The sequence below is a fragment of the Amborella trichopoda genome, chromosome 8 (genome assembly GCF_054954075.1).
Source record: "Amborella trichopoda isolate Santa Cruz 75 chromosome 8, AtrichopodaSantaCruz75HAP2 v2.0, whole genome shotgun sequence".
Lineage (NCBI taxonomy): Eukaryota > Viridiplantae > Streptophyta > Magnoliopsida > Amborellales > Amborellaceae > Amborella > Amborella trichopoda.
The window spans coordinates 16,135,140-16,159,690 of record NC_142343.1 but is presented as its reverse complement, the minus strand read 5'-3'; the positions used below and the strand labels follow the sequence as shown (position 1 = coordinate 16,159,690).

General features: G+C 38.3%; 3 protein-coding genes and 1 non-coding gene across 4 annotated transcripts; 2 read left to right on the top strand and 2 right to left on the bottom strand.

The window, feature by feature from the left end:
- The first annotated feature begins 270 nt into the window (after nucleotides 1-270).
- LOC18440491 (dirigent protein 9) lies at nucleotides 271-1,092 on the top strand. The gene has a single exon (XM_006850632.2). The coding sequence runs from the start codon at nucleotides 271-273 to the stop codon at nucleotides 1,090-1,092; it is 822 nt and encodes a 273-aa protein (XP_006850695.2).
- Nucleotides 1,093-6,544: 5,452 nt separating this feature from the next.
- On the bottom strand, nucleotides 6,545-7,931 carry LOC18440492 (dirigent protein 16). Its single transcript, XR_016060089.1, has one exon. It is a non-coding gene; the product is annotated as a dirigent protein 16 (transcript).
- A 5,819-nt stretch (nucleotides 7,932-13,750) lies between these two features.
- LOC105421129 (uncharacterized) lies at nucleotides 13,751-14,907 on the bottom strand. The gene is made up of 2 exons (XM_011627361.2): nucleotides 14,263-14,907; nucleotides 13,751-13,897 (listed from the first exon to the last, which is right to left on the bottom strand). The coding sequence occupies exons 1-2, from the start codon at nucleotides 14,905-14,907 to the stop codon at nucleotides 13,751-13,753; spliced, it is 792 nt and encodes a 263-aa protein (XP_011625663.2).
- Nucleotides 14,908-21,007: 6,100 nt separating this feature from the next.
- LOC148780825 (uncharacterized) lies at nucleotides 21,008-21,433 on the top strand. Its single transcript, XM_088874672.1, has one exon. The coding sequence runs from the start codon at nucleotides 21,008-21,010 to the stop codon at nucleotides 21,431-21,433; it is 426 nt and encodes a 141-aa protein (XP_088730798.1).
- Nucleotides 21,434-24,551: the final 3,118 nt, after the last annotated feature.

Here is a 24,551-nt window from a genome sequence, read left to right as displayed (position 1 = left end):
CCCAAAATGCTCCCAAGGGAGCATAAAATCTTTTTTAAAAAATAATTTAGCAATAGCAACCCCTCTTCGCTTCAAACTAACCCAATATTTCTAATCTAAACCACTATCTGCCATATTACACATTTAATAGATATACCCCGTCTTATATAAGCTCTCCTATCTTTCTGACATTTCAAACCATCATCTCTAGAGACATCGAGTAAAAGAGAAAAAGAAATGGTGAGCCCCCCTCAATCATGCACCAAGGCCTGCGCATTGTTAGCACTAGTGATGGCTACTACGTTAGGCCATGCGAGCTCCATTAGACACCTCAATGAGGATGCCAAAGCACCCCAAATTACACCAACTAAGGCAACAGCGGTAGCTCCACCCACCATTCCTCCACTTCTAGTACCTCATGGAGCAACAGATGTTGCTCCAGTGGCTCAACCAGATCACACGACCGCCAGACAACCGACACTCACTTTCTTCATGCACGACATCATCGGTGGCTCCAATCCCTCAGCTATTGCACCGATCATCACCGATCCATTCAACGATCCAATTCCCTTATCAAAGTCTGGTGGTACCATTCCCCCTGATGCAGGTATTCATATACCCAACACCAACCCTAAACCGTCGGCAACCGACAATAATCCTAATACTGGGTTTCTCTTTGAGGCTGGTCATGATGACACAACTACCCAAACTAATGGCATCCCTTGCGATTCAGTAATGGGACACCCTTTGCTCACAGCAACTGGTAGCCTCCAGCATGGGACGATCATGGTGATCGACGACAAGCTCACCATAGGGCATGAGTTCGGGTCCTTGGTAGTGGGAAAGGCACAGGGATTCTTTGTATCAGCCTCTGAAGATGGGAGTAGCCTTATGATCATATTAACAGCTTTGATGGAGGAGGGTGGGGAATATGGGGGTAGCATAAGCTTCTTTGGGGTGTATAATATTAAGGAGCATGTGTCTCAAGTGGCAGTGGTTGGAGGCACCAGCAAGTACCATGGTGCCAAGGGCTACGCGACGATCCAATTCCTTCCACCGACCGAGGACCACGCAATGGATGGTGTGCTCCAATTCAATGCATACCTCACTTAGTTCTTTTCGACCTCTTCAAAGCTTTTTTCTCCATTTCTATCTTCTTCTTCTCCATCTTCTTCTTCTGTGTTTTTTTTTTTTTAACAAGCATCTGATCCTTTTAGTGTCAATGCTTCTCGCTTCTGACCTTATGAAATTCTCTGGCTTAGATTATCTTCCATCATCATCATGGAGCTTGGTTTTTCCACTTTCTACTCAACTTTTCTCTACTTTGCTTGGGAAGAAAATCTGGCATTGCATGCCTTCATCTTTTCTTGCGAAATATGGTGTGGTAAATGTTTTTTAAATCCCCCCAACTTCATGCAACCTGGAGAAATACTTGTTTTCTCATGAAAAGTGACAGGGATGGAATAGGTCCCCACAATACTTTACTAATGAAATGTTATATAATACAATAAAGCCTCACTGTAAATAACTTTGACCGATTGGGATGGAATTTACAACCAGAGCACGAGAAAGCATTGTTTTCCTTGGTCATGATCAATTCATAGATGGCACTAGGGGTGTTAATGGACAGGCCCGGGCCTGTTAACGGTCATGTAGAGGGCCTGTTAACCGGCTGGTAACGGGGCCATACAGGGCTGGGCAGGGCTTTTGACGGGCCGGCCTGGAAAAGGCCAGAATGCTTCGTTGGGTTCAATAAGGCATGGCCGAAACATAATCCGACCCATTTAGCATTTACTATAATGCCACACCTATGAAATAAGGTTGTTTCCTTAGGAGTGCATTTTTGACCTAAAAAGGAAAACCCTTTCTCCCTTTCTTATATTTTGTGACCCAAAGAGAGAGAGAAACTCACTTAAGGAACCTGTCAGCCCTTATATAGAAAGGCTTTTATATATGGGTGAAGGGCTAACACTTTCCTCAACAACTTGAGACCCATTTCAAATGGAGAGAGAGAGAGACCCATTTCAAATGGAGAGAGAGACCCGTTCACTTGGAGAGAGAGAGACCCATTTCACTTGGAGAGAGAGAGAGGATCAGCATGACTGCATGAATCTCTTTTGAATCGAGAAAACCAAGGAAATGGTAATAGTTTCATTGAATTTGAAGAGGACATAGAACCCATAAGAGCTTGGGTGAGTTCAATAGATAGTTTGTGGTTGAATCGAAGAAGCTGTGGTATTTGGCAGGGCCTGCTATATTCACATCGACATGTGAGTACTCGCTGCGTGCTATCACCCAAGAATTTCCAGGCCATTTGGGTACCCATGATCACTCTCTAAAACTCGCTCTCTAGAAATTTGCAGGCCATTTGGGCCAGGTCTTATTTGTCCATGGGTTTAAATTTGGGAAAAGTTTATATAAGGTTGCAACTTTAAAATATAGAATCACATATGCACCTCAAAAATCTATCTGGAACGTTGTTTTAATGTTGAAAAACCCTCTAATCGATCGCGATATTAGATCATCTCGGATATCGCGATGCATGAATATGAAAAAAAAAGTTTTTGAGTCACGAAAATAGTACATCTTGTAACACATTGTCTAGACCGTCAATTTTCAAGGATTTCATGTATTTATAGATCTACTTGATTTGAATCATTTTTGGAATTTAAAATTTTCTAATTACCTACGAAAATAGATTGTAAGATAATACGAAGTTTTTTTACCACAAAATTACATGTTATAATAAAATTTTAATGTGCACCTTAATTGGATTGTTTAAAGTTGCAACCTTATAGATACCGCACCGTTTAAATTTTTTTAAAAAAAAATAGCAAATTCTTTTTTTACTTACAACGAATTTTTTTTTTTTAAGGCCGGGCCTGAGCTGCGCCGGGACAAGCCCAATAGGCTTAATGGGCCTTTCTGGGCCAAGCCATATTCCATCAATTGGGGTTATAAATTTTCTAAACAATTGGGCGCTTTAATTTTCTAAAAAATAATAAATAAATTTTTTTCCCTTGCAAGAAAAGCTTGAAGAGAAATATTAAAAATAAAAATAAAATAAAATAAAAAAGGCAATGGGCTTTTATGGGCCAGACCTTATTCGACAATGGGAGATTCAAATTTTCTAAAACAAATAATTTAGCAAATTTAATTTCCCTTGTAATAAAAGTTTGAAGAGAAAGATTTAACCAAAAAAAAGACATCGGGCCGGAGTTGGGCCTTGTCAGGCTTAATGGGCCTCTTCTAGGAGGAGCCTTATTAGCTCTTTTTTTTATTTTTTATTTTTTTACAACAAAAGTTCGCAGAGGATAATTTTCCTTTTTTTTTTTCAAAAAAAAGGTTTGGCCTAAGTTAGGTCAGGTCAGGCCAAACTTTGCATAAAGTGTCGGGCCTAGCGGGCCAGGGCCAGGGCCGGGCGTCTATACATTTGAGGCCTATCTACAAGCCGGGCCCGACCGGGCATGGCCAGGTCAATCCTGGGCTTTATCGGGCTCCTGATCAAACCAACCCTGGCCCTACCCATTGCCCACCCTACATGGCACTCCTTTATATGCAAGTCAGTGTTTGAAAACGCGTCCACCCAATGGGAAGCCTGCCTCAAGGGCCTAGGGCTAAGAGAGCTCTAGGGACCCGCTTATATGGCTAAGGTGCCACCTAGTCAAGCGACCAACACCTTGGCCAAAGGCTTTTTCTGGCATTGGATGAACGTCAAGAAAAATACGATGAACAAGACAAAAAATGAGAATCCCATAATTGCAATCCAAATGGGATTGTATATTCCCCATAAAATTTATAAGAAAAAGATCTCCTTATTTCCTATTTTTAACTTTCATATCTATGAGACTTAATAATTGAAAATATTATTTGTAAGCAAAAGGTCTCCCTGTTTTCTATCTTACAACCCCCTCGACCCCTTTGATCATAAATTTTTACCCAAAAAAACACTAAAATGACACCCTACACAAACTCTCTCTCTAAGACTCCATATCTCTTTCTTCGCTTCTCGATAAGTTTACCAGCCAAGGGGTTTAGCTTGAGCTCGAATACGAGCACACCTTCTTATGTGTGAGAGATGGAGTTTTAGAGAGAGAAAGATAGAGTGAGATGGAGTTTTAAAGAGAGAGATGTGTGAGAGATGGAGTGAGAGAGAGATGTGTGAGAGATGGAAAAGCTGAGCCAATCGTGTTTGATTAGCTTAGAATTGATATTTCCATTGGAATTGAGATTTTCATGGGATTCGTCAAAGGTCATTTTAAGCCTAAATTTTCAAAATGTCAATTCCACCAAAATAAGTGGAATTGACATTTCATGGAAGTGATCCATTTTGCTGTTGAAGAACAAAAATAATATTAAAATTTTAGAGAGAGAAACTATATCAAGTTTTAAAGAGAGAAAATATATTAAAATTTTAGAGAGGAAAACTATATCAAATTTTAGAGAGAGAAAATATACGAAATTTTTGAGAGAGAAAATATACAAATTTTTTTAGAGAGATAAACTATCTCAAATTTAAAGTCTTAAGGAGACCATATTAAAATTTTAGAGAGAGAAAGAATTTCAAATCTTAAATTTTAGAGAGAGAAAGTATCTTAAAATTTTAGAGAGATAAACTACATTAAATTTTAGGGAGAGGATCTACTTAAAATTTTTTGAGAGAAATATCTCAAAACATTTAGAGAGAAAACTTATTTCAAATTTTAAGTTTTAAAGAGAGAAAGAGAGCATATTAAAATGTTAGAGATTAGAAACTATATCAAATTTTCGATAGTGAAATTACCAAAATATTTTAGAGAGAAAAACTATCTCAAATTTTCAGTTTTAGAGAGAGAAAGTACATTAAAATTTTAGAGAGAGAAACTACTTGAAAATTTTAGTGAGAGAAACTATCTCAAATATAAAATTTTAGAGGTAGAAAGCATCTTAAAATTTTAGAAAGAATAACTATATCAAATTTTAGAGTGAGAAAGTACCTAAAAGTTTTTAGAGAGAGACTATCTTAAAAATTTTAAAAAGAAATTATCTCAAATTTTAAGTTTTGAATAGAGAAAGTACCTTAAAAGTTTAGAGAGAGAAACTATATCATATTTTAGAGAGAGAAACTACTATAAATTGTTTAGAGAGAGAAACTATATGAAATTGTTTAGAGAGATAAACTATCTCAAAAATTTTATAGAGAGAAACTATCTCAAATTTTAGATTTTAGAGAGAAAGTATCTCAAAATTTTAGAGAGAGAAACTGCATCAAATTTTAGAAAAAGAGCATATAAACTTTTAAGGGAGATAAACTATTTTGAATTTTAAGTTTTTGAAAAAGTGTGTATTAAAATTTTAGAGAGAGAAACTATCTCAAAAATTTTAGAGGGAGAGAGAAATAATTTGCATTTCCAAAAAAATAATATTCCAGACAATCCAAACAGGGAATTTGCATTTTCTTGATTTCTACGAGATGCAATTCAAACAAGGAATTGACATTTCCAGAAAATCTCAATTCCATAAAATCCCAATTTAAAGATTGACTTTTATCAGGATTGAAAAATCTAGGGATCCAAACGGGCCCTTAGATAATAGTCTAGAATTGGGTGAGAATCAAATTTTGGAAATAGAAAAAATTAGTTTCATGATTTATGGAACTTGTGGGAAACCCTTTGTATATAGACTTGTTTTTTAGTTGAATGAAAATAGAAAAATAGTGTGAAAGTTGTAGAGAGAGAGAGAGAGAGGGAGGGGTTCATAGGAGCTAAGGTAATTTAGGAGCTCTGCTTTGGCCATAGCATCTCCTTCTTGTTTTGGGTTTATCAATATATATTCATTTATTTGGATATATGTAATTTTTTAGTAATTTCCTCGAGTGCTGTTATGAATAAAGATCGCCCCGATGTGACTTACTTCCTATCGTTATTTTTCTTTCTAATTAATTTAAAAAACTCCTAAAGTTTGTACTCCTAAGGGTTGGTTCCACTTTCTTCTCCCATATCCCATTTTTTAAAACACCTCTAAATTTCCAAGAAAGTCGTAAGTTATATTGATTCCTGTGGCCATTATAATGTAGGTGCAAAAACTAGCTACTCGATAAGCTTTTGCCTAATTTTTTTTTTTTTTTAAAAAAAAAAAAAAAAAAAAAAAAAAAAAAAAAAAAAGAAAAAAAAGAAAAAAGTATATCTAGCATTTCCTCCAACCCCTTCTTGCAAAAGGCATATCTAATATATACCTAACGTATAAATATATTAAATAGGAAAGTATATAATGAAACTATTTATCTTGGAACAAGATGGTCATAATTAATCTACTATTGAATGTGAAATTGTGAAATTGGGTATCTATATTTATTTTATTGATCAAGCTCAAAGTTCAAAAAAAAATTTATGGAACTATTGTGAAACACCTAAACTATCATATTTCACATCCGATGGTTATAACTAATTATAACCTCACATTTAGTTATAACTAATTATAACCTCCCTATACCAAAAGTAAGTGGTCCCATTGCATACGATCCCATATTAAATTCACATTAAACGGAAAGCCATTCACTGTAGATGCCCAAGAGCCACTTCTAATGTTTCAAACTTTCAATTCTGGTAAATTTTCATTTTATCTTTAAAAACCTTTTCAATCCCCTCTTTCACCATTAAAAAACAAAAGATGAAGGAAAACATGAAGCCACAAACAAGTCTTATCACTCCAGCACAACATCAAACATTACAAGAACAGCCTTCTAACCATTAGCACAATGCACCACCGATAGATGCCACACCCAAATCTAAGAAGCCTGACGCCCGGACCATAACTAGTGCTGCATGAGGTAGACTGTGAACTGGAGGAGTGTCTCGACACCATCGGTTGCGTGATCATCGGCCGGATGGAGAGACTGCACAGTCGCGTAGCCCTTGGCGCCCTGGTACTTGCCGGTGCCGCCGATGACCGCTACATAAGACTCATGAGCTACAGTGCGGTGCACGCCAAAGAAGCATATGCTATCCTCATACTTCCCTCCCTCCTCCAACAGTGCAGTCACTGCCATCGTGTGACTGCTCCCGTCTTGGGAGCTTGCTACATAAAAACCTTGTGCCTTCCCCACAACTGATGATCCGAGCTCATGGCTATCTGTGAGCTCATCGTCAATTACGGTAATCGTGCCAAACTGGAGGCCTTGGACAGTCGCCCCATTGGGCAGGTTGGAGGCTGTAACAAAGGGGATTGAGCCAGTTGGGTTGTTCCCGTTCTGAGCGACGGTGCCCCCGAGACCGGTCACTAGGGGCAGTCCACCATTCATATTACCATTGGTGGTGACAGGTAGCGCAGGGTTGTTGTTGTTGGGGATGGCAATGCCTCCATTGATGGGCAACACGCCATTTGCCTTAGCAAAGGGCAACTGGCCGTTGACCACGTTGGCTACGATTCCAGTGACAGGCCTTGTGGAGGGGTGGGTGCCTCCAACAATGTCATGCATGAAGAAGGTGATCGGGTGTTCGGCGTCTACCGAAATTGGCTGGGCTGCTGAAGCAGCACCTGTCGGGACAGGCTGGGCCACCGGAGCAGTGATCATCGGGATTGGCTTGGCCAATGTGGTGTCCGTAGGGATCGGCTGTGTCACTGGAGGAGTGTCAGTCGGGACAGGCTGAGCCTCTGGAGCAGCTCCTGTTGGGATCAGTTGGGGCACAGGGGAAGGAGTAGACAAGGTAGCCGGGACCGCGGGAGTTACAGTAGAAGGAGTAGATACGGTAGCCAGAACCGCAGGAGTTGTCGTAGCAGGCAAAGTTAGCGCCGGTGCCAGTGCTCCAGGCGCAATCGCTGCCGCCGCAGGGGTTCCCTCGTCTAAGATCCTTGCAGAGATGGCGCGGTCCAACACAATGGCCACCATCAATAGAAAAGCTATCTTGAGGAAGGGAGAGCACTTGGGGTTGGTCATCTTTGGCTCAAAGAAGGGGGGATAGGAAGGCAAGATGTGTTCGATGTTTTATGGTGTGAAGGACTTGGTGTGTATATATATATATGCATATAACTTATTTGTAGTGAAGTTGTTAATATTGGAGTTGTTTGATGCATGGGAGACAAGAGGTGGTGGAGTGGATTACAAACTACTTACCTTTTCAAGAATAGGGGACTGGTATGTTGCTTGTAATAAGATTAACAAAAGCAATTCCATGTGTTTGGATCCTCTCCTAACTGAGGATGGATAATAAATAATGATGAAGTAGTAAGTAACCAATATGGGTGCGGTTTTTATAGAGCCGAGGCTCTAAACAATCAAATTAGAACGCACCTTCAAATAGTGTCGAGAAATATGGTTTCAATACTAAATATTTTTGTAATAGCCTTGAAATATATTTTTATGTTTAATTATAAAATTTAAAGATTCAAAAATAGTGTAGATCGAGCAGATCTATGAAAATCTTGAAAATTGACGGACAAAAAATGCATTACAATATGCATTATTTCCAAAATTGAAATTCATTTTTTCTCATGTCCGTCCATCTTGATGCCGAGATGATCAATTTGATGATATTTGAGCATCGAAACAACCTCTTCTAATGAAATGTTTGAGGTAGACTCTAATTTATTTGTTTAGAACCCAAGCTCTATATAACCTTTTCCCAATATTTTAAACTCTTATCTAACCAACCCACAAAAGCAACCTCTGAATGGGGGCCTCTACGCTTACCGTGCCTTTCTGGCTTCTGGATTGGATTTTCTTCCAGGTCTCCAAAATAGTCATGGAGTAAGGATTTGGAAGACCCATTGCGGGACCAATTTATGCTCTTGGTCCCACCAGCAAAATACTCTGTTGCGGGGGCGGGCTGGCCCACGGGCTTTTTAGTGTGGGCCTTACTTCAGCAGGGGTGGGCTGGCCCACGGGCTTTTTGGTGTGGGCCTTACTTCAGCAGGGGTTGGTCTCATAGCAGGGCCCATGGGCCAGGTTGCATAAGGTTGCAACCTCAAACAATCAAAGTAAATGTACCTCCAAACTTTGTTATAAGATCCAATTCTGGCGTCAACAATTTTGAGGATAACTGGAGAAGCCATTTTCATATCTAATTATAAAATTTAAACTCCTAAATTAGTTCAAATCAAGCAATATGAAATGTTGAAAATAGACGGTCCAAGTGATGTGATGCAAGATGTACTATTTTTGGGAGTGAAAATCTTTTTTTCTCTCATATCCATACGTTTTGATGTCAAGATCATCAATTATATGATTTTCCAGCACCAAAATAGCGTGTTCCAATGGATTTGTGCAACTTAGTTCTACAATTTAAGGTGTCAACCTTATATAAAGGCTTTTCATGCATAAATGAAAAAAGTTTATAAGGTTTCAACCTTATAGAAATAAGCCCCACCTCAATAACTAACCAAAAAAAGTTGTTTTGGTGTTGAAAATCCTCTAATCATGTCGACCTTGATATCTATGTATGTGGGAAAAAAAAAGGATTTCAAATCTCATAAATAGTACATATTGTAATGTATTATTATCTGGACCGTCCACTTCCAGATTTTAAAGTATTTGTAAGTTTGCTTAATCTATACTATTCTTGAATTATACGGAAATAGATTTATAGACCATCATACGGATTTTCGGCATTGAACAGCAGCATTTGACATCATTTTGAAGTGTGTCTCACTTTGATTATTTAAGGTGCCAATCTTATACACGGCGACCCATTTGTAAGGTTTCTCAATCCATATCTCCAGAAGCCCTAGATCGAATGGGTAATAGGATGGCTTCCATGTGGCCATCCAATTTGTGAGGGACGCATATGATCATTTCCCATATATGTAAAGTATTTACTAAAACATTTTTTAAAAACAAGTAAATTATTAACTATACATTTTTATTATTTGCATTTGGCCCCAACCAGCCTTGCTGAGCGTGATTTTAGAGGCACAAGACGGCCTTGGCCCTCTACTATGAAGCCGGCAGGGACAGGCTAGGCCTAAAACAATATTTAAGCCTAAGCTGCGTTGGGCGTAACCATCACCATTTCGGGCCTCGCATGTTAACACAACTAAGTGTAGCATCATAAAATAAAAAAGAAGAAATTGTTTCTTACGATAAATATGATGCTCCAAAAAGATTATTGCTTCATAAATGATCCTCGCCTGTATATTTCATAGCCATCCAATATAGAGTTTTAAGAGCTCAATATTTTTTACTTTTTTCTCTCTGTTTAAAAATGGAAAAGTATACAGTGAGACTATTTACTTTTGGCATAAAGTGGTCACAAATAATATTGACCATTAGATGTGAAATTAGGTGGTTGTATTTATTCCATTGATCAAGCTCAAATGTTTAAAATTTTTTTTCGAATTTTGAAGCGCAACCTAGCTATCATATGTAACATGAGATGATTATAAGTAATTGTGACCTCCTTATACCAAAGAAAGTAGATGTACAATATGCTTTCCAGTAAATCTTTTGACCTCCTTATATTCTTTCCAGTAAATCTTTTCAGAGAGTAGATATATATGATGCTCCTTCCCTTCGACATCCTTTTACCGCACAAACTTTGCTATATTTCTGAAATTTTGATACCTTTTACACAACTTTATCTGAATTGTGACACCCCATGTGTCAACACTTTTGACGCTTATTAACTGCCCCAACACCCGAGATTGACACGTGGATTGACTGATACCGATGTCAAACTGGTTGTCAAAAGTATTGGCTTACGGGTAATGTATGGAGACATGAATATCGAGTGTTTTAGGTTGGTGAAGAGCATCCTACCACCTCAAGTCAAAGCATTCAAAAATTGTTTTTGAGAAGAATTCAAATCTTTATCAATCAAAGACTGAAAGAAAATTACAGAATCCAAAACCAAAGTCTCAGTCAAAGCGAACCCATCTTTAACAAGATAATCGGCCACAACATTGGCCTCACGAAATACATGCACAAAGGAAAAAGCAAAAAACCTATATAAATCCAAAATCTGCATCAAAGAAGACCTCAATTCCCAAGGTGGATTATGAATCCCATTACATCACTTAATGACATTCATCGAGTCTCCTTCTACCACACAAAATTGACCCACCCTTCTTTTCACGAAGAGTTTTAAACCATGAAGTAAGGCCATCATCTCTAGATAGTTAGCCGTTTTTTCCCCTAATGGACCTGCATAAGAAAAAACAACATTACCATTCCAATCTCTCGCTACACATCCAAAACCAATAGGCCCTGGATTCCCAAAGGAGCTGCCATCAAAATTAAGCTTAGAGGTCCCTACCAATGGTGGCATCCATCTACCCTTCGGGCTGCTCTTGAATGTGCCCATCCGGAAAAGATTTGCTAAGTTTCTCTTAACATCCACTTCAAACACATCAGACCCCACCTTCGTCACAAAGCAAGAAAGAGAAATAGAATGTCAATTTTTTTCCAAGACTCTCTCCATTGGCAGGCAGATACCATAAAAAACACAACGATTTCTTTCCTTCCTAACTTCCCACAAAATCAGACCCCTCGCAATCTGCAAAATAACCGCTCCAATTTTGGGAAGCCAGTTGACCGACAAGTTTGAGATAACCCCTATTACCTCCGTAGGCATCACCATCGCGACCCCCAGTTTATCAAAACACCATTGCCATATTTTAGAGGTAAAAGAACACTGAAGAAACATATGAGGACCTGTTCAGCATCATCCTTACACAACAAATAAATATTAAGCAATATCCTACCTCTTTTAATGAGATTGTCAATAATGAGTACCTTATTTTGCACTACCAACCATTGAAAGGCTTGAACCTTCAAAGGCAACGACCATTTCCAAAGGGCAACAATTTCAGGCATAGACCATCTCCATCGGTCATGGAACAAAAGTTTATACATAGACTTCACCGAATATAGCCCATCTGAATCAATATTCCAGATAACTACATCTGAGGCATGCTGTGGAATAAAGACTTCTTGAAGGAGAGAAAACAAGCTCACATACTCCCGAAAAAGCTGCTTAGAGATCCTATTATAAGGCAAAACAATATTTCAAAAAACCTGGACTCCTCTGCATTCATAATGATCAGCAACAACAGTATTGGGGTTATGCATGCGCTATGAAACTGATGGAAAGAGATATTTATGTGGAGAAGACCCCACCCATTTATGGTGCCAAAAGGATATATTACATCCATCACCCAGACACCAACGAATATATCTATGTATCAAGGATTTGCAAGAATTTGTGAACCTCCAGCAATATGACATATCCCTAGTGCCATTCCGCGAACCAACCCACATTTTAAATCTATCATCACCATACTTGGCAGCAACTCAATACCACAACTGGTCTTTTAGGTTCAGGCTTCTCCACAACCATTTACAAATTAGAGCCTAGTTGACTAGTTTGATTCTTCTTATACCCAGTCCACCCTCCTTTCTATGTGTGCAAATTCTATCCCAATGCAAAAGATGGAATTTTTTTGAATTTTCAAACAAACCCCAGAGAAAATTTCTCATCAACGCTTCAATTTTCTTAGCCACCCTAGGCGGAATTTGCAACAAGGACATCTAATAAATAGGTAAGTTAGATAAACATGCTTTAATCAGGGTGATCATTCCTCCCAAAGATAGATATTTGTACTTCCACATATCAAGCTTAACTTGTATTCTTTGAATCACTTTATCCCATACAGCCAAAGGTAATTGTCCATCTGAAATTGGTAAGCTCAAATACATAATTGGGAAGCTTTCCAGCTTACAACCCATCTTCGCAGCGATCTCAGAAAGCAAAGTCTCACCACAATTAATACCTACCACAACAGACTTCCCAAAATTAACCTTGAGCCCCAACGCCATTTCGCAACAGCTCAAGAACATTGCAATATTAGCCACCTAATCGAACCTAACCTGACAAAAAGCATAGTATCATCAGCATAATGCAAATGTGAGATACAAGGACCCCTAATGGGCAATTGGAAACCCACAAAATGACCACAAGCTACAAATGGTGATCACCCTGCAGAAACCGACTGAAACATTCTGCATAAATGGTGAACAAGAAAAGGGGTAGGCGATCACCCTGCCGAAGACCCTTGGAGGAGAGGAAAAACCAGTCAGGCTCCCCTTGAATAAAATAGAGAAGTGAGAAGATGACAAACAACCATTTATCCAAGTTCTCCACTTCTCACCAAAGCCCATGTTTTTCATGATTTCTAACAAAATGCTCCATTCCACCCTATCATAAGCTTTTTTCATATCCAGTTTAATCACAACCCTAGCTTCACCACTCAGAATTCTAGAATGAATGCATTCCTGAGCAATCAGGACACTATCAATTATCAATCTATCCTTGATGAATGCAGACTTTTGTGATGATGTTAGGTAGGACTATTTTAAGACATTCCGCCAGCACCTTGGCAATAATTTTATAAAACCTTGAAAGTAAACTAATGGGTCTTATATCACCAAGGCCTACAGTAACCAACCTTTTAGAAATAAGCACTCTATAGGAGGAATTAACCCCCCTGAATAGATCACCTCTTCTCATGAAATCACAGACCATATCAAACACCTCCCTACAAACCAAATTCTAAAATTTATGAAAAAAGAAGAAGGGGAACCCATCAGGGCCTGGTGCCTTATCACTAGGGAGGGCAAAAACTGCTTTCTTCACTTCTTCCATGGACACTTCCTTCTTAAGAAAAGCTACCATACCAACCATCAGGTACTTAAAACCCACTCTAGCTAAATGCGGGGTGACCCCACCTCCATAGTAAAAGCATCTTTGAAGTTGTTAACCACCGCGTCAGCCATCCCATTTCCATCCTCAGGATCAATTCAATTAATCAAAAGCCTAGAGACATCATTCTGACATCTCCTAGCATTTGCAATGGCATGGAAGAATTTAGTATTTAAATCACCTTCCTTCAACCATTTGATCCTGGAGCTCTGCTTCCAATACATCTCATCGATCCTGCGAAGCTCCTGTAATTCAATTGATTTAGAGCATCTCTCCAAGACCTACTTCTCAAAGATAACTCCTGAGATCTAGACGCAAGCATCCAAATCTACTAAGCACTTTACAACGTCATCAATTTTATATTTCACATGATATCTCTTATCACTCCGCCAAGCGATAAGCTTGTGCTTAACACTTAAAAGCTTCTTGTGGAGTTGAAAATCAACAGAGCCAAAATAGATAGAGTTCTCCCAAGCACTTTTAATAAAATCCACCACTCCTTTTTCAGCCAGCCACTCTACTTCAAAACGTATTTGGGACTAGTAGGAATAACTTTCGAGCACAGGAAAATGGGAGTGTGGTCAGAAGAAAGTCTAGGTAAGCCCTTTACCGCTGCAAGGGGAAAGAACTCTGACCACTCTGCAAACACCAAAAATCTATCTAATTTGGACATTGATAAGTTTGAGGCACTGCCATTAGTCCAAGTGAAAGATATGCCAGAAATGGGCAGATCTAGCAGAGCATGAGACTCAATAAATCTATTAAACATGCGCATGGAAGACGTAATCGGTCCACCATAGCTACTTTCATCAAGCCATCTAATGAAATTAAAATCCCCACCCAAACAAATAGGAAAAGAAAAACTCCTAATGAAAGTAGATATATCATTAATAAAAAGTTCTTTTTGAGGCAAAGCATGAGGACCATAAACATTTAATAAGCCCCAATGAAAATCAATACCCGGCCCCACAAAACCAGCCATCAGAAAATTATCCTTTTTAGCAGAGCAAAAAGACTGCAAAACAGTGGGATCCCACAAAATCCATTGCCCCACAAAAGCACCCACATAATCAACACCCAGAAAATCCACAAATCCAAGACCCCAAACTTCCCTAACACCAAAGATGGTGGGACTAAGAAGTTTAGTTTTCTGTAAAATCAAAACAGTAGGCTTGAAACGAGACACCAGAAACCGAACATCTTTCTTGTGATTGAGGTCACCTAGACCTCTAACATTCCAAGACAAAATATTCATTAGAAAGGAGAAGAAGAGCATGAACCTGGTTCACCCCTACTCGCACCAAAGATAGCTTATTCAATAGCTCTCTTCAAGTCATCGTCTAGAGCTTCCTCCACATCCAAAGAATGCCTCGAACTCGCCTCAATAACCTGGTCATCAGAAATAACGATACCTCTAGCTTTCGAAGGAGCATGCACCATTCCCCGAGCCTGCAACCTTGTCGAGGACCTATTACCCTTCATGGGGGACTTGCCCTTGGATTTAAATTTATGCACACCAGCCACCGGAGTCTGAGCCGCACTTGTCAACAAATTGGGACTTGCACCCTGCTTCGTTAGTTTTTCAGCTTTATTTTTTGCAATGATCTCTTTAAAGATAGCTCCGATTGGGACATCAAAGACCATACCACAATCTGAGACCATGGATGAGATTATCTTCTCTTCCTCCCCGCTCTGCACCTTAGCTTCAGAGGATACGTTCCCAAAATCACCATCTGGCGCAGAAGGACTAACCCCATCCAACGGTGTAGCAAAATAAGGCGCAAAAGCAACAGCGTCTCCTCTTAGCGAATAACCTTAAGAGGGGTGGAGATTGCCACTTCCACCAAGGCGTGACCATGATCATCCACAAACGATCCATTCTCTTCAACAGATTGAGAATCTGGTTCCACACAAGCAAGACCAATTTCAGGAACTATTTCCCCCTCCTCAAAGTCACAAACACCTTCATTCTCATCAACGATCACCATCGCTAAAGGATCGACCACCAATAGATTAAACATCGGCCTGGGAGACGAATGAGCCTTTCTTGCAGCACTGCGATGGAACAAAGGGTACATCTTGGCAACACCAAACAGCAGAAGATTGAAAGCCACCATAGAGGCCTGGTATTGACCTGCAACCACCACCGCCAATAGCCACAACACCAGGCTATGGGAGTACTTGTAAAAAGCCACCTTCTTACCAACAACAGGAAAGGGAGAAAGAGGCGGTGCCTTCCCAAATATGGCAAGCCGTACCGTAACACTTGGGATCTTCACACACCCCGTCCCTGAAGGTGGCTCCTCGGGACACAGCATTGACGAATGATCCATCACGACCATTCCCTCGTGTGGTCCCACAGGATCCAAACCTTCACATAGGCCCTCACTGTGTGAACCATCGACACTGTTCGTAACCGAAGCCATGATTTTTGCTATAGGGGAAAACACCCACCGAAATCCAACGTCTGATGATTTTCAAAATTTGAAACTCCCTCCTAATATTCTTAAGATGGCGGAGTCTTTTTCGGATGGGAACAAGCTTATCACGACCTCATGGAAAATCACATTTTTTCGTTGACCGTCATCGGACCTTCTGCCATGCTCCAATGTCCCCTGCAATTGGCAGCTGTGACTCTCTATGATAGGATGAGAGTTAGGAGTGTATGTGTTTGGGAGGTCGCACCCCCAAAACTTATATGAGGCACTACTCATTGGGACCCCTTTGGTAGTGTAGCGTTCTCTCGCCATAAGGCCAATTACGAGGTATGTGTTTGATAAGGTTAGTGCCTATCAAAAGCCCCAAAGCAAGCTGGGATTGTGTGCGTGTGTGAGGCAATATGCAATAGATTCACCTGTTAATGGTGCCTCTCTCCTGATTGTGATGATAGAGGTTCTACATATCAAGATTTGATTGACACGATAGGTAGGATTTCTACTTTAGAAGTTAGTTTAGTATCAGAATATTAGGTTTAGGATTCCTAGGAAATTTGAATAGAAATACACTCTAAGTCATACTTATCAAGAGCTAGCATCGAAGGAATTCATAGAACTTTAGAAAATACGGTTTCTCTTATGCAGCATCAGATAGAAAATTATAATATACACAAAACGTCAGTTACAAGGAATAATTGGACTCATCTGGTAAGTCGGTGAGATATGAGTGGACCTATTCGATACGTCGATAAAGATTAAGTAGACCCATCCAGGACGCTAGTGGGGTATATAGATGACCTACTTGAGATGCCAGTAGGGTACTTTGTGAAATCCTTTATATCATGTTAAACTAGGCATTTCTGTTAAAGGAAATATATATGCATTTTCTCATACTGGTTCAATATGCATTCAAATCTTTTGAATTATGTTAAATTGTGTGTTTCTAAATTTGAAATTGTTCTCCATGTATGCTCTTCCTTATATTATGCATTCTTTTAAAAAATATTTACACTCTCCAACCATGATTTTTAAGGATAACGATGGTCACTTACTGAGTAGCCAAACTCATCAAGCTATTGTGAATTTTTTTCAGAGTAATTGCAGCCGTAGTGTTCGTATGTATAACATGAGTAGCATGGAAGAAGTTTGTAGTCATGGATAAATTCACCTTTGTAACTTTTGTCTATCAAAGTTGTATATATATATATATATATATATACATTCATGTTATTATAAGTTGTGAAATAGACTTTGTACAAAAAGCTCTAAAATAGAAAATTTGTTTTGGAGCAATAAATTGTAAAAATTTTGAATTTGTTTTGCTCTTTAATAATAGACTATCACATCCCAGGAATTTTAGTGTTATAAAACTTTGGGTGTGACATTTATGGTATCAGAGCGTCAGGATAGGATTCTTGGCCTATAATCTTAGATGTACGCTTATGTTGTATAAGATAGACTAGTAACTAGTGTTTGGATGTTCCTATTTCAAGTCAAGATGTCAAGGACTCGTGGTAGCAATTTGAACAAGAATGATGGGAACACTGACGTTTTCGGGGAATTCTTTAAGATGCTCAGGGCCATGACTCAAGTTATGAAGGATTGTATGCCAACCTCGGCTGCCCCTGCCCCAGATCATGTAGATGGTGGAATAATTGAAAGATTCAAGAGATTTATACCACCAGGATTCTCAGGGCAAGGAGGAGCATAAAAGGATGATAGATGGAGGAGGCAACTAGAGAAGATCTTTGAGGTCTTACAGTGTTCGGATGAGTAAAAAGTATGATTGGGGGGCTTCATGTTGGTAGGAGATGCCGAGCATTGGTAGAATTTAGCGAAGCAATCTTGGGTGGAGTCAGGGACTACAACTATATGGGAGAATTTCCTTGTGGAATTCGACAAGAAGTACTTCCCCAACTTCGTCCTAGAAAGGAAGGAAGTAATATTCAACAAACTGCAGCAAGGGAGGATGTCAATAGAGCAGTATGCAACCAAGTTTGCGGAACTCTCTCTGTATGCGCTGCATATTATCAACACAAAGGTTCGTAAGGCGAGCAAATTTGTACAAAGTTTGCTCACAACTGGTATTAACATGAAGGCTAGGTATACATCTGTTGATAGAATAAAAATTTGCAATGGTGAAGTTAAACAAAAGTTACAAAGGAGAATTTAGTTATGACACGACTGCATCTTCTTCACAAGCTGGTCATGATGTGCATTTAACTATGAGACTGCAATTACCCTGAAAAACATTTACCATAGTTGGTGAGTTTGGCTACTCAGTAACTGATCATCATGGTCCTAAAAATAATCATGGTTGGAAGATATACACATTTTCTGAAGAATATATGTTAAAAAAACAACTTGAGGAAGAATTTCGAGCAAAAGCATTTATAGATAACAATTGCACTTTCACAAATCCACAATTAAACATAATCCAAATGATGGAAATGCATATAAACATTTTAACAAAAATGCACAACTCACAGAATTTTACCAAATACCCTACTGGCGTCCCAAGTAGGTCACCTATATACCCCACCAGCGTCCTGATGGGTCCAAACAATCGCAGGTCCAAACATACCTCACCGGTGTCCCAGATGAGTCCAAATAGTCCCTACCGGTGTAACCGGATAGCTCTTCACAATCCCTGCAGGTCCGATCATACCTCACCGGCGTCTCGGATGAGTCCAAATTGTCCCTACCGACATAACCGGATAGGTCCTAATGATCACTGTAGGTCCACTTATACTCAAATTATCTTTGAAACTCTTTAAACATCAGAAAGCAATAATATCATATATGCGAAGTATCATTGAAAACATTAACATGAATTCACTTGAAGCAATTTAATAACAATCACTTCCATTGAAATATCTCTAAGTAGCCATTTAAACATTTTGTGCGATAATTTCTAAAAGGTAACAGTTTTGAAGGACATTCTTGAAATCTAACATGATAACAATCTAGTATCAATAGACGAACTTTTATGAGAATCCAAAATTAAATACGGAATTATCACAATTTATGGAATTGCTAATTTGTAAATAATCATTTCATAGGCAATACTACAATCAAGTGCAAAAATATCAGTTTTTCAAAGACTGAGGCAGACATTTGCATATGAATTTTACAATGTCTAAATATTCAAAAACAGTAGAAGGAAATCTCATAATTTTACTAAAAGAGGAAATATCACATTTATTTCTAATAATTCATAGTATTTAAAATTTTGAACAATAGACAAGAAAATTAAATTTATTTCTAAAAAGTTACAGCGTTTAAAATACCTAACAGTAGATAAAATATCTCAATTTTACTATAAAAATATGGATTATTTTTCAAGCCAATGAAGTCACTCACACACAAAACTCATAAAATAAAGATCCTAGAACGAAATATCACTATTTATTAAAAACATGCTGTTTTTCAGGAAGATGATGTCACTTACACATAAAACTAATAAAATGAAGATGTTGGATAGAAATATTACTATTTTATTGAAAACTGACTATTTTTCAGAAGAATGCGATCACTTACTTTACTCTGATATGTAATTATCGTTGCCCTACAAGCATCTACCAAAATATATTATTGCTGCTGGGGACCACCTCAAGCTTGGCTGGTATTGGTTAAATAACATTGTCCTCCGAACTCTAAGAGGTCTACTGTCCAAAATCCATAAAGCTCCAACCAAAAGCCCAAACTAATCTATAAGATTTTCCTCACCATCTTCTAACTCCCATCCAGTAAACACGAGAGAGAGTGAGAGAGCGCGTTTGATGAAAGAGAGTCCCAACGCCTGTTAAAACTAAGCCCGGTAAGGGTTTTTATGAGAGAGTGAGACCTTTAAAATTTTTAAGACCTTTTTTAAAGGTGTCTCAACTACATGGACGGGGCTGTTTAGTTAGCCACGTCAGGTGATGAACCATCAACTTTTAAAGCTTTTTTTTTTTTATATAAAGCTCATCCAAAGATAGAGAGACACTTTGTTTAAGAGATAGAGAGAGAGGTACTTTCATGACACTTCAAGTAAGAGGTGTCAATAAAATATTAAATGAGAATATAAAATGGGTAATAAATTATAATATAAAATGGGAGATGCCATACTAACCTGCCACGTCAAAAGTAACGAGAGGGGGCCAAACACGTTAATTTTGGCATTATAAGTAACAAAAGAGAAGGCTAACACATTAATTAAAAGGAGTAAGATAAGGAGTGGTCTTTTATGGACCACCCTATGTAAATAGTCCACATGGTATAATATTAGTATGATGGACTCTCATTCAAAAATTATTTCTTTATGTAAGAATTATATTATATTTTATTTTGTTTATTTATTTATTTATTATTATTATTATTATTATTATTATTATTATTATTATTATTATTATTATTATTATTATTTGTACTTATTTCTATCAACAATATTAACATTATTTTTCAGTTCCCAAAATTCAGGGTCGTTACAAAGAGGGAAGGTCATTGCATATACCTCCAGACCCGTATGAGAAGATTTATACAACACATGATTTGGAGCTTGCAGCTACAGTATTTGCCCTGGAAATCTAGAGACATTATCTCTATGGAGCCAAATTTGAGGTGTTAACGGACCATAAAAGCCTCAAGTACTTATTTTCCCAAAAGGAGTTGAACATGAGGCAAAAGAGATGGATGGACCTCTTAAACGATTGTGATCACAAAGGACTCAGATGTGCACTTATACAGTGAGGGAAGGTCATTGCATATACCTCCAGACAGTTGAAGCCGTATGAGAAGAATTATACAACACACGATTTGGAGCTTGCGGCTACAGTATTCGCCCTGGAAATCTAGATACATTATCTCTATGGAGCAAAATTTGAGGTGTTAACGGACCATAAAATCCTCAAGTACTTGTTCTCCCAAAAGGAGTTGAACATGAGGCAAAGCAGATGGATGGACCTCTTAAACGATTGTGATTGTGCCATCCAATATCACCTGGGCAAAACTAATGTGGTAGCAAACGCTTTGAGCAGGAAACCCATGGCATCAGTGGCTTATCTGATGATTCGAGAGATGAAGTTATTAAAAGAGATAGTGGATGGGCATCTAGCTCTGCCCCTTAATGGTGTGGTACGTATGGTTGCTATCATAAGGGCAAAACCCCAACTAGTTGAACAGGTTCAACTGGCACAAAAGAGGAATCCTCAGCTCATGAAAATTGTAGAAGAGATAAAACTGGAAACGAGAGACGAATTCTCTATACGCAGTGATGATGTGTTGAGATTCAGAGGTCGGATCTACATGTCGAATGATGAGAGTGTAAAGAAAGCTATCTTAGAAGAAGCATTTCACTCTCGTTAGATTATACATCCCGAAAATACTAAGATGTATCAGGACCTGAAGAAAACCTTCTAGTAGAATGATATAGAAAGGGAAGTGGCACTATTTTGTGTCTAAGTGCTTAACATGTCAGCAAGTGAAAACTGAGCATTAGAAACCCACTAGGTTATTGGAGCCCTTACCCCTGTCAGAATGGAAATGGGAGCACATTTCTATCGATTTCATTTTCGGCTTGCCTAGAACTAGCTCAAGGCATGACAACATTTGGGTCATTATGGACTAGCTGACCAAAACTACCCACTTCTTGTCTATCTGCACAACCTATACTTTGGACCGACTAGCCCAATTGTACATCAAAGAGATAATGAGGTTACATGGAGTTCCAGTCAGTATTGTGTCCAACAGGAACGCTCGATTTGCCTCTAGATTTTGAGCTAGTCTGTAGTCAGCTTTGGGGACGAGACTCACCTTTAGCATTGCCTTTCACCCTACGACTGATGAGCAATCAAAGAGGACCATCCAGATCTTGGAAGATATGCTAAGAGCTTGTGTCACTGACTTTATGGGAAGCTGGGAAGACCATTTACCCTTGATTGAGTTTGCCTATAATAACAGCTTCCAAGCTAGTATTCAGATGGTACCATACGAAGCCACGTATGGAAGACAATGCAGGTCACCCATATGTTGAAATGAGGTTGGCGAAAGAAGGCTGTTAGGGCCAGAGATCGTCCAGGTAACCTCAGATAAGATAGCATTGATACAAAAAAGGCTCAAGACAGCTCAGATTCAGCAGAAGAGTTACGCTGATAATCAAAGGAGAGACCTTGAGTTTGAGGTGGAAGATTGGATCTTCCTAAAGGTGTCACCAACAAAAGGCAGTATGAGGTTCGACAAGAAAGGGAAGATGAGCTCGCACTACATCGAACCCTTTGAGATCTTGGAGAGGATCGAAAGCGTGGCATATAGACTTAACTTACCGCCCGAGTTGGTTAACATCCATAATGTCTTCCATGTATCTTTATTGGGAAAGTTTCAGCCCGACCCATCCCATGTCCTGAAATATGAGCTTATACAGATCAAAGAGGACCTGACCTTTATTGAGCGACCAATTCAGCTACTGGATAGGAGGGTGCAAGTGTTACGTAACAAGAAGATTCATCTGGTCCGAGTATTGTGGTAATACCATTTGAGGGAAGAGTTGACCTGGGAACGGGAAGACCATTTGAGGCACAATTCATTGGGACTCTTATGGTAGTGTAGCACTCTCTTGCCAGAAGGGCAAATGAGAGAACCAAGTATTGCAAGGCCAATGCCTATCAAAACCCCAAAGTGCATTGGATTTTATACGTGTGCGAGGCAATATGCAAAGGATTCACCTGGTGATGGTGCCTCTCTCTTGATTGTGATGGTAGAGGTTCTACACATTAAGATTTGGTTGAACCGATGGGTAGGACTTCTACTTTCGGAGTTAGTTTAGTATCAGACTAATAAGTATAGGATTCCTAGGAAATCTAAATAGAAATATACTCTAAGTCATACTTATCAAGATCTAGCATCGAATAAATTCATAGAACCTTAGAAAATATGGTTGCTCTTATGTGACATCAGATAGAAAAGTATAATTTGCACAAGACGTTAGTTACAAGGAATAAGTGGATTCATCCAATATGCCGGTGAAATATGAGTGGACCTACTCGATACACCGATAGGGATTAAGTGGACCTATGAAGTGTGTGTTCATCAAAAATATGAGAATCTATGAAAAATATCAAAAAAATATTTTACATGAAAAATTTGACAAAAATACCCCTAAAATGTTTCAGGGGTATTTTGATCAATTGGTTGTTTGTGAATTAGTTTTTTTATATTTTTATTAGGTGCACCTCACTAAGATTTATACACGCTCCAAATTTCAGATCATTTCGAGTTGTAGAAACAAACTGAAAAATGAAACAATACCAGACAATCGTAACCGTGAGATGAAATTTGGATGGTGATGCGGGTAGGTGAAATCACTGTTCATTTTCTTATATGTATAATATAAGAAAAGTCTTCCCAACACCTATAGGTAAAAATGAACAATGATTTCGCCTACCCTCATCACCGTCCAAATTTCATCACACAGTCACGATTGTCTGCTAGTGTTTTATTTTTCATTTTGTTTTTACAAATCAGAATGACCTGAACTTTGGAGAGTACGTACATCTTACTGAGCCGCATCTAATAAAAATATAAAAAAAATTATCCGCAAAAAAAAAATTGACCAAAATACCTCCGAAACTTTTCGGGGGTATTTTGATCAATTTGTTTCATGTAAAATATTGTTCTTATATTTTTTCAAAGATTCCCCTATTTTTGATGAATACACGTTCCAAATTTCAAATCATTCTGATTTGTAGAAAAAAAATGAAAATAAAACACTACCGAATAATCGTAACCGTACGATGAACTTTGGACGGTGATGAAAGTAAGTAAAATCACTATTTATTTTCGCCTATCGACGTTGTGTAGTGTTTTCATATATATATATATATATATATATATATATATATATATATATATATATATATATAAAGTTCATATAGAGCCGAGGCTCTAAACAACCAAATTTGAGCCTACATCAAAAATTTCACTAGAAGAGGTTGTTTTGATGCCTAAATATCTTTAAATTGATCATCTCGACATCAAGATGCATAAACATGAGAAAAAAATAGATTTCAAGATTTAGAATAGTATATTTTGTAACGTATTTTTTGACCGTTAATTTTCAATATTTTCAAGTTTTCATAGATCTGTTTATCTACAATATTTTGAAGTTTTTTTTATAAATAAATATAAAAATATATTTTAAAGCTATCATAAAGATTTCAAGTATTGAAACTACATTTCCCGATACTATTTGAAGGTAGGCTCTAATTTAATGGTTTAGAATACAAACCGCACCTTATATCTATATGAATAATGATCCTTTTGGACCCTGGCCCACCCACGTGTATGGGACCCCAATAACTAACCGTTGGATTTGGAGCAAATCTCGAGATGAGATTGGAAGGCTCACCGCCTAACTTGCTTCCCATTAGGTTGCCGGTGACTTTCCTATGCCTCTCTCTCTCTAAAATACTTCTTTGAAAAAACCCTT

What these genes read in the sequence shown, in the direction of transcription:
- LOC18440491 (XM_006850632.2), top strand. Translation starts at nt 271, where the DNA reads ATGGCTACTACGTTAGGCCATGCGAGCTCCATTAGACACCTCAATGAG.
- LOC105421129 (XM_011627361.2), bottom strand. Translation starts at nt 14,907, where the DNA reads ATGAATATTTTGTCTTGGAATGTTAGAGGTCTAGGTGACCTCAATCAC. An exon ending in AGTTCTTTCCCCTTGCAGCG is followed by an intron (nt 13,898 to 14,262) that starts GTAAAGGGCTTA and finishes ATTGAATTACAG; the next exon opens with GAGCTTCGCAGGATCGATGA.
- LOC148780825 (XM_088874672.1), top strand. Translation starts at nt 21,008, where the DNA reads ATGAGGCAAAGCAGATGGATGGACCTCTTAAACGATTGTGATTGTGCC.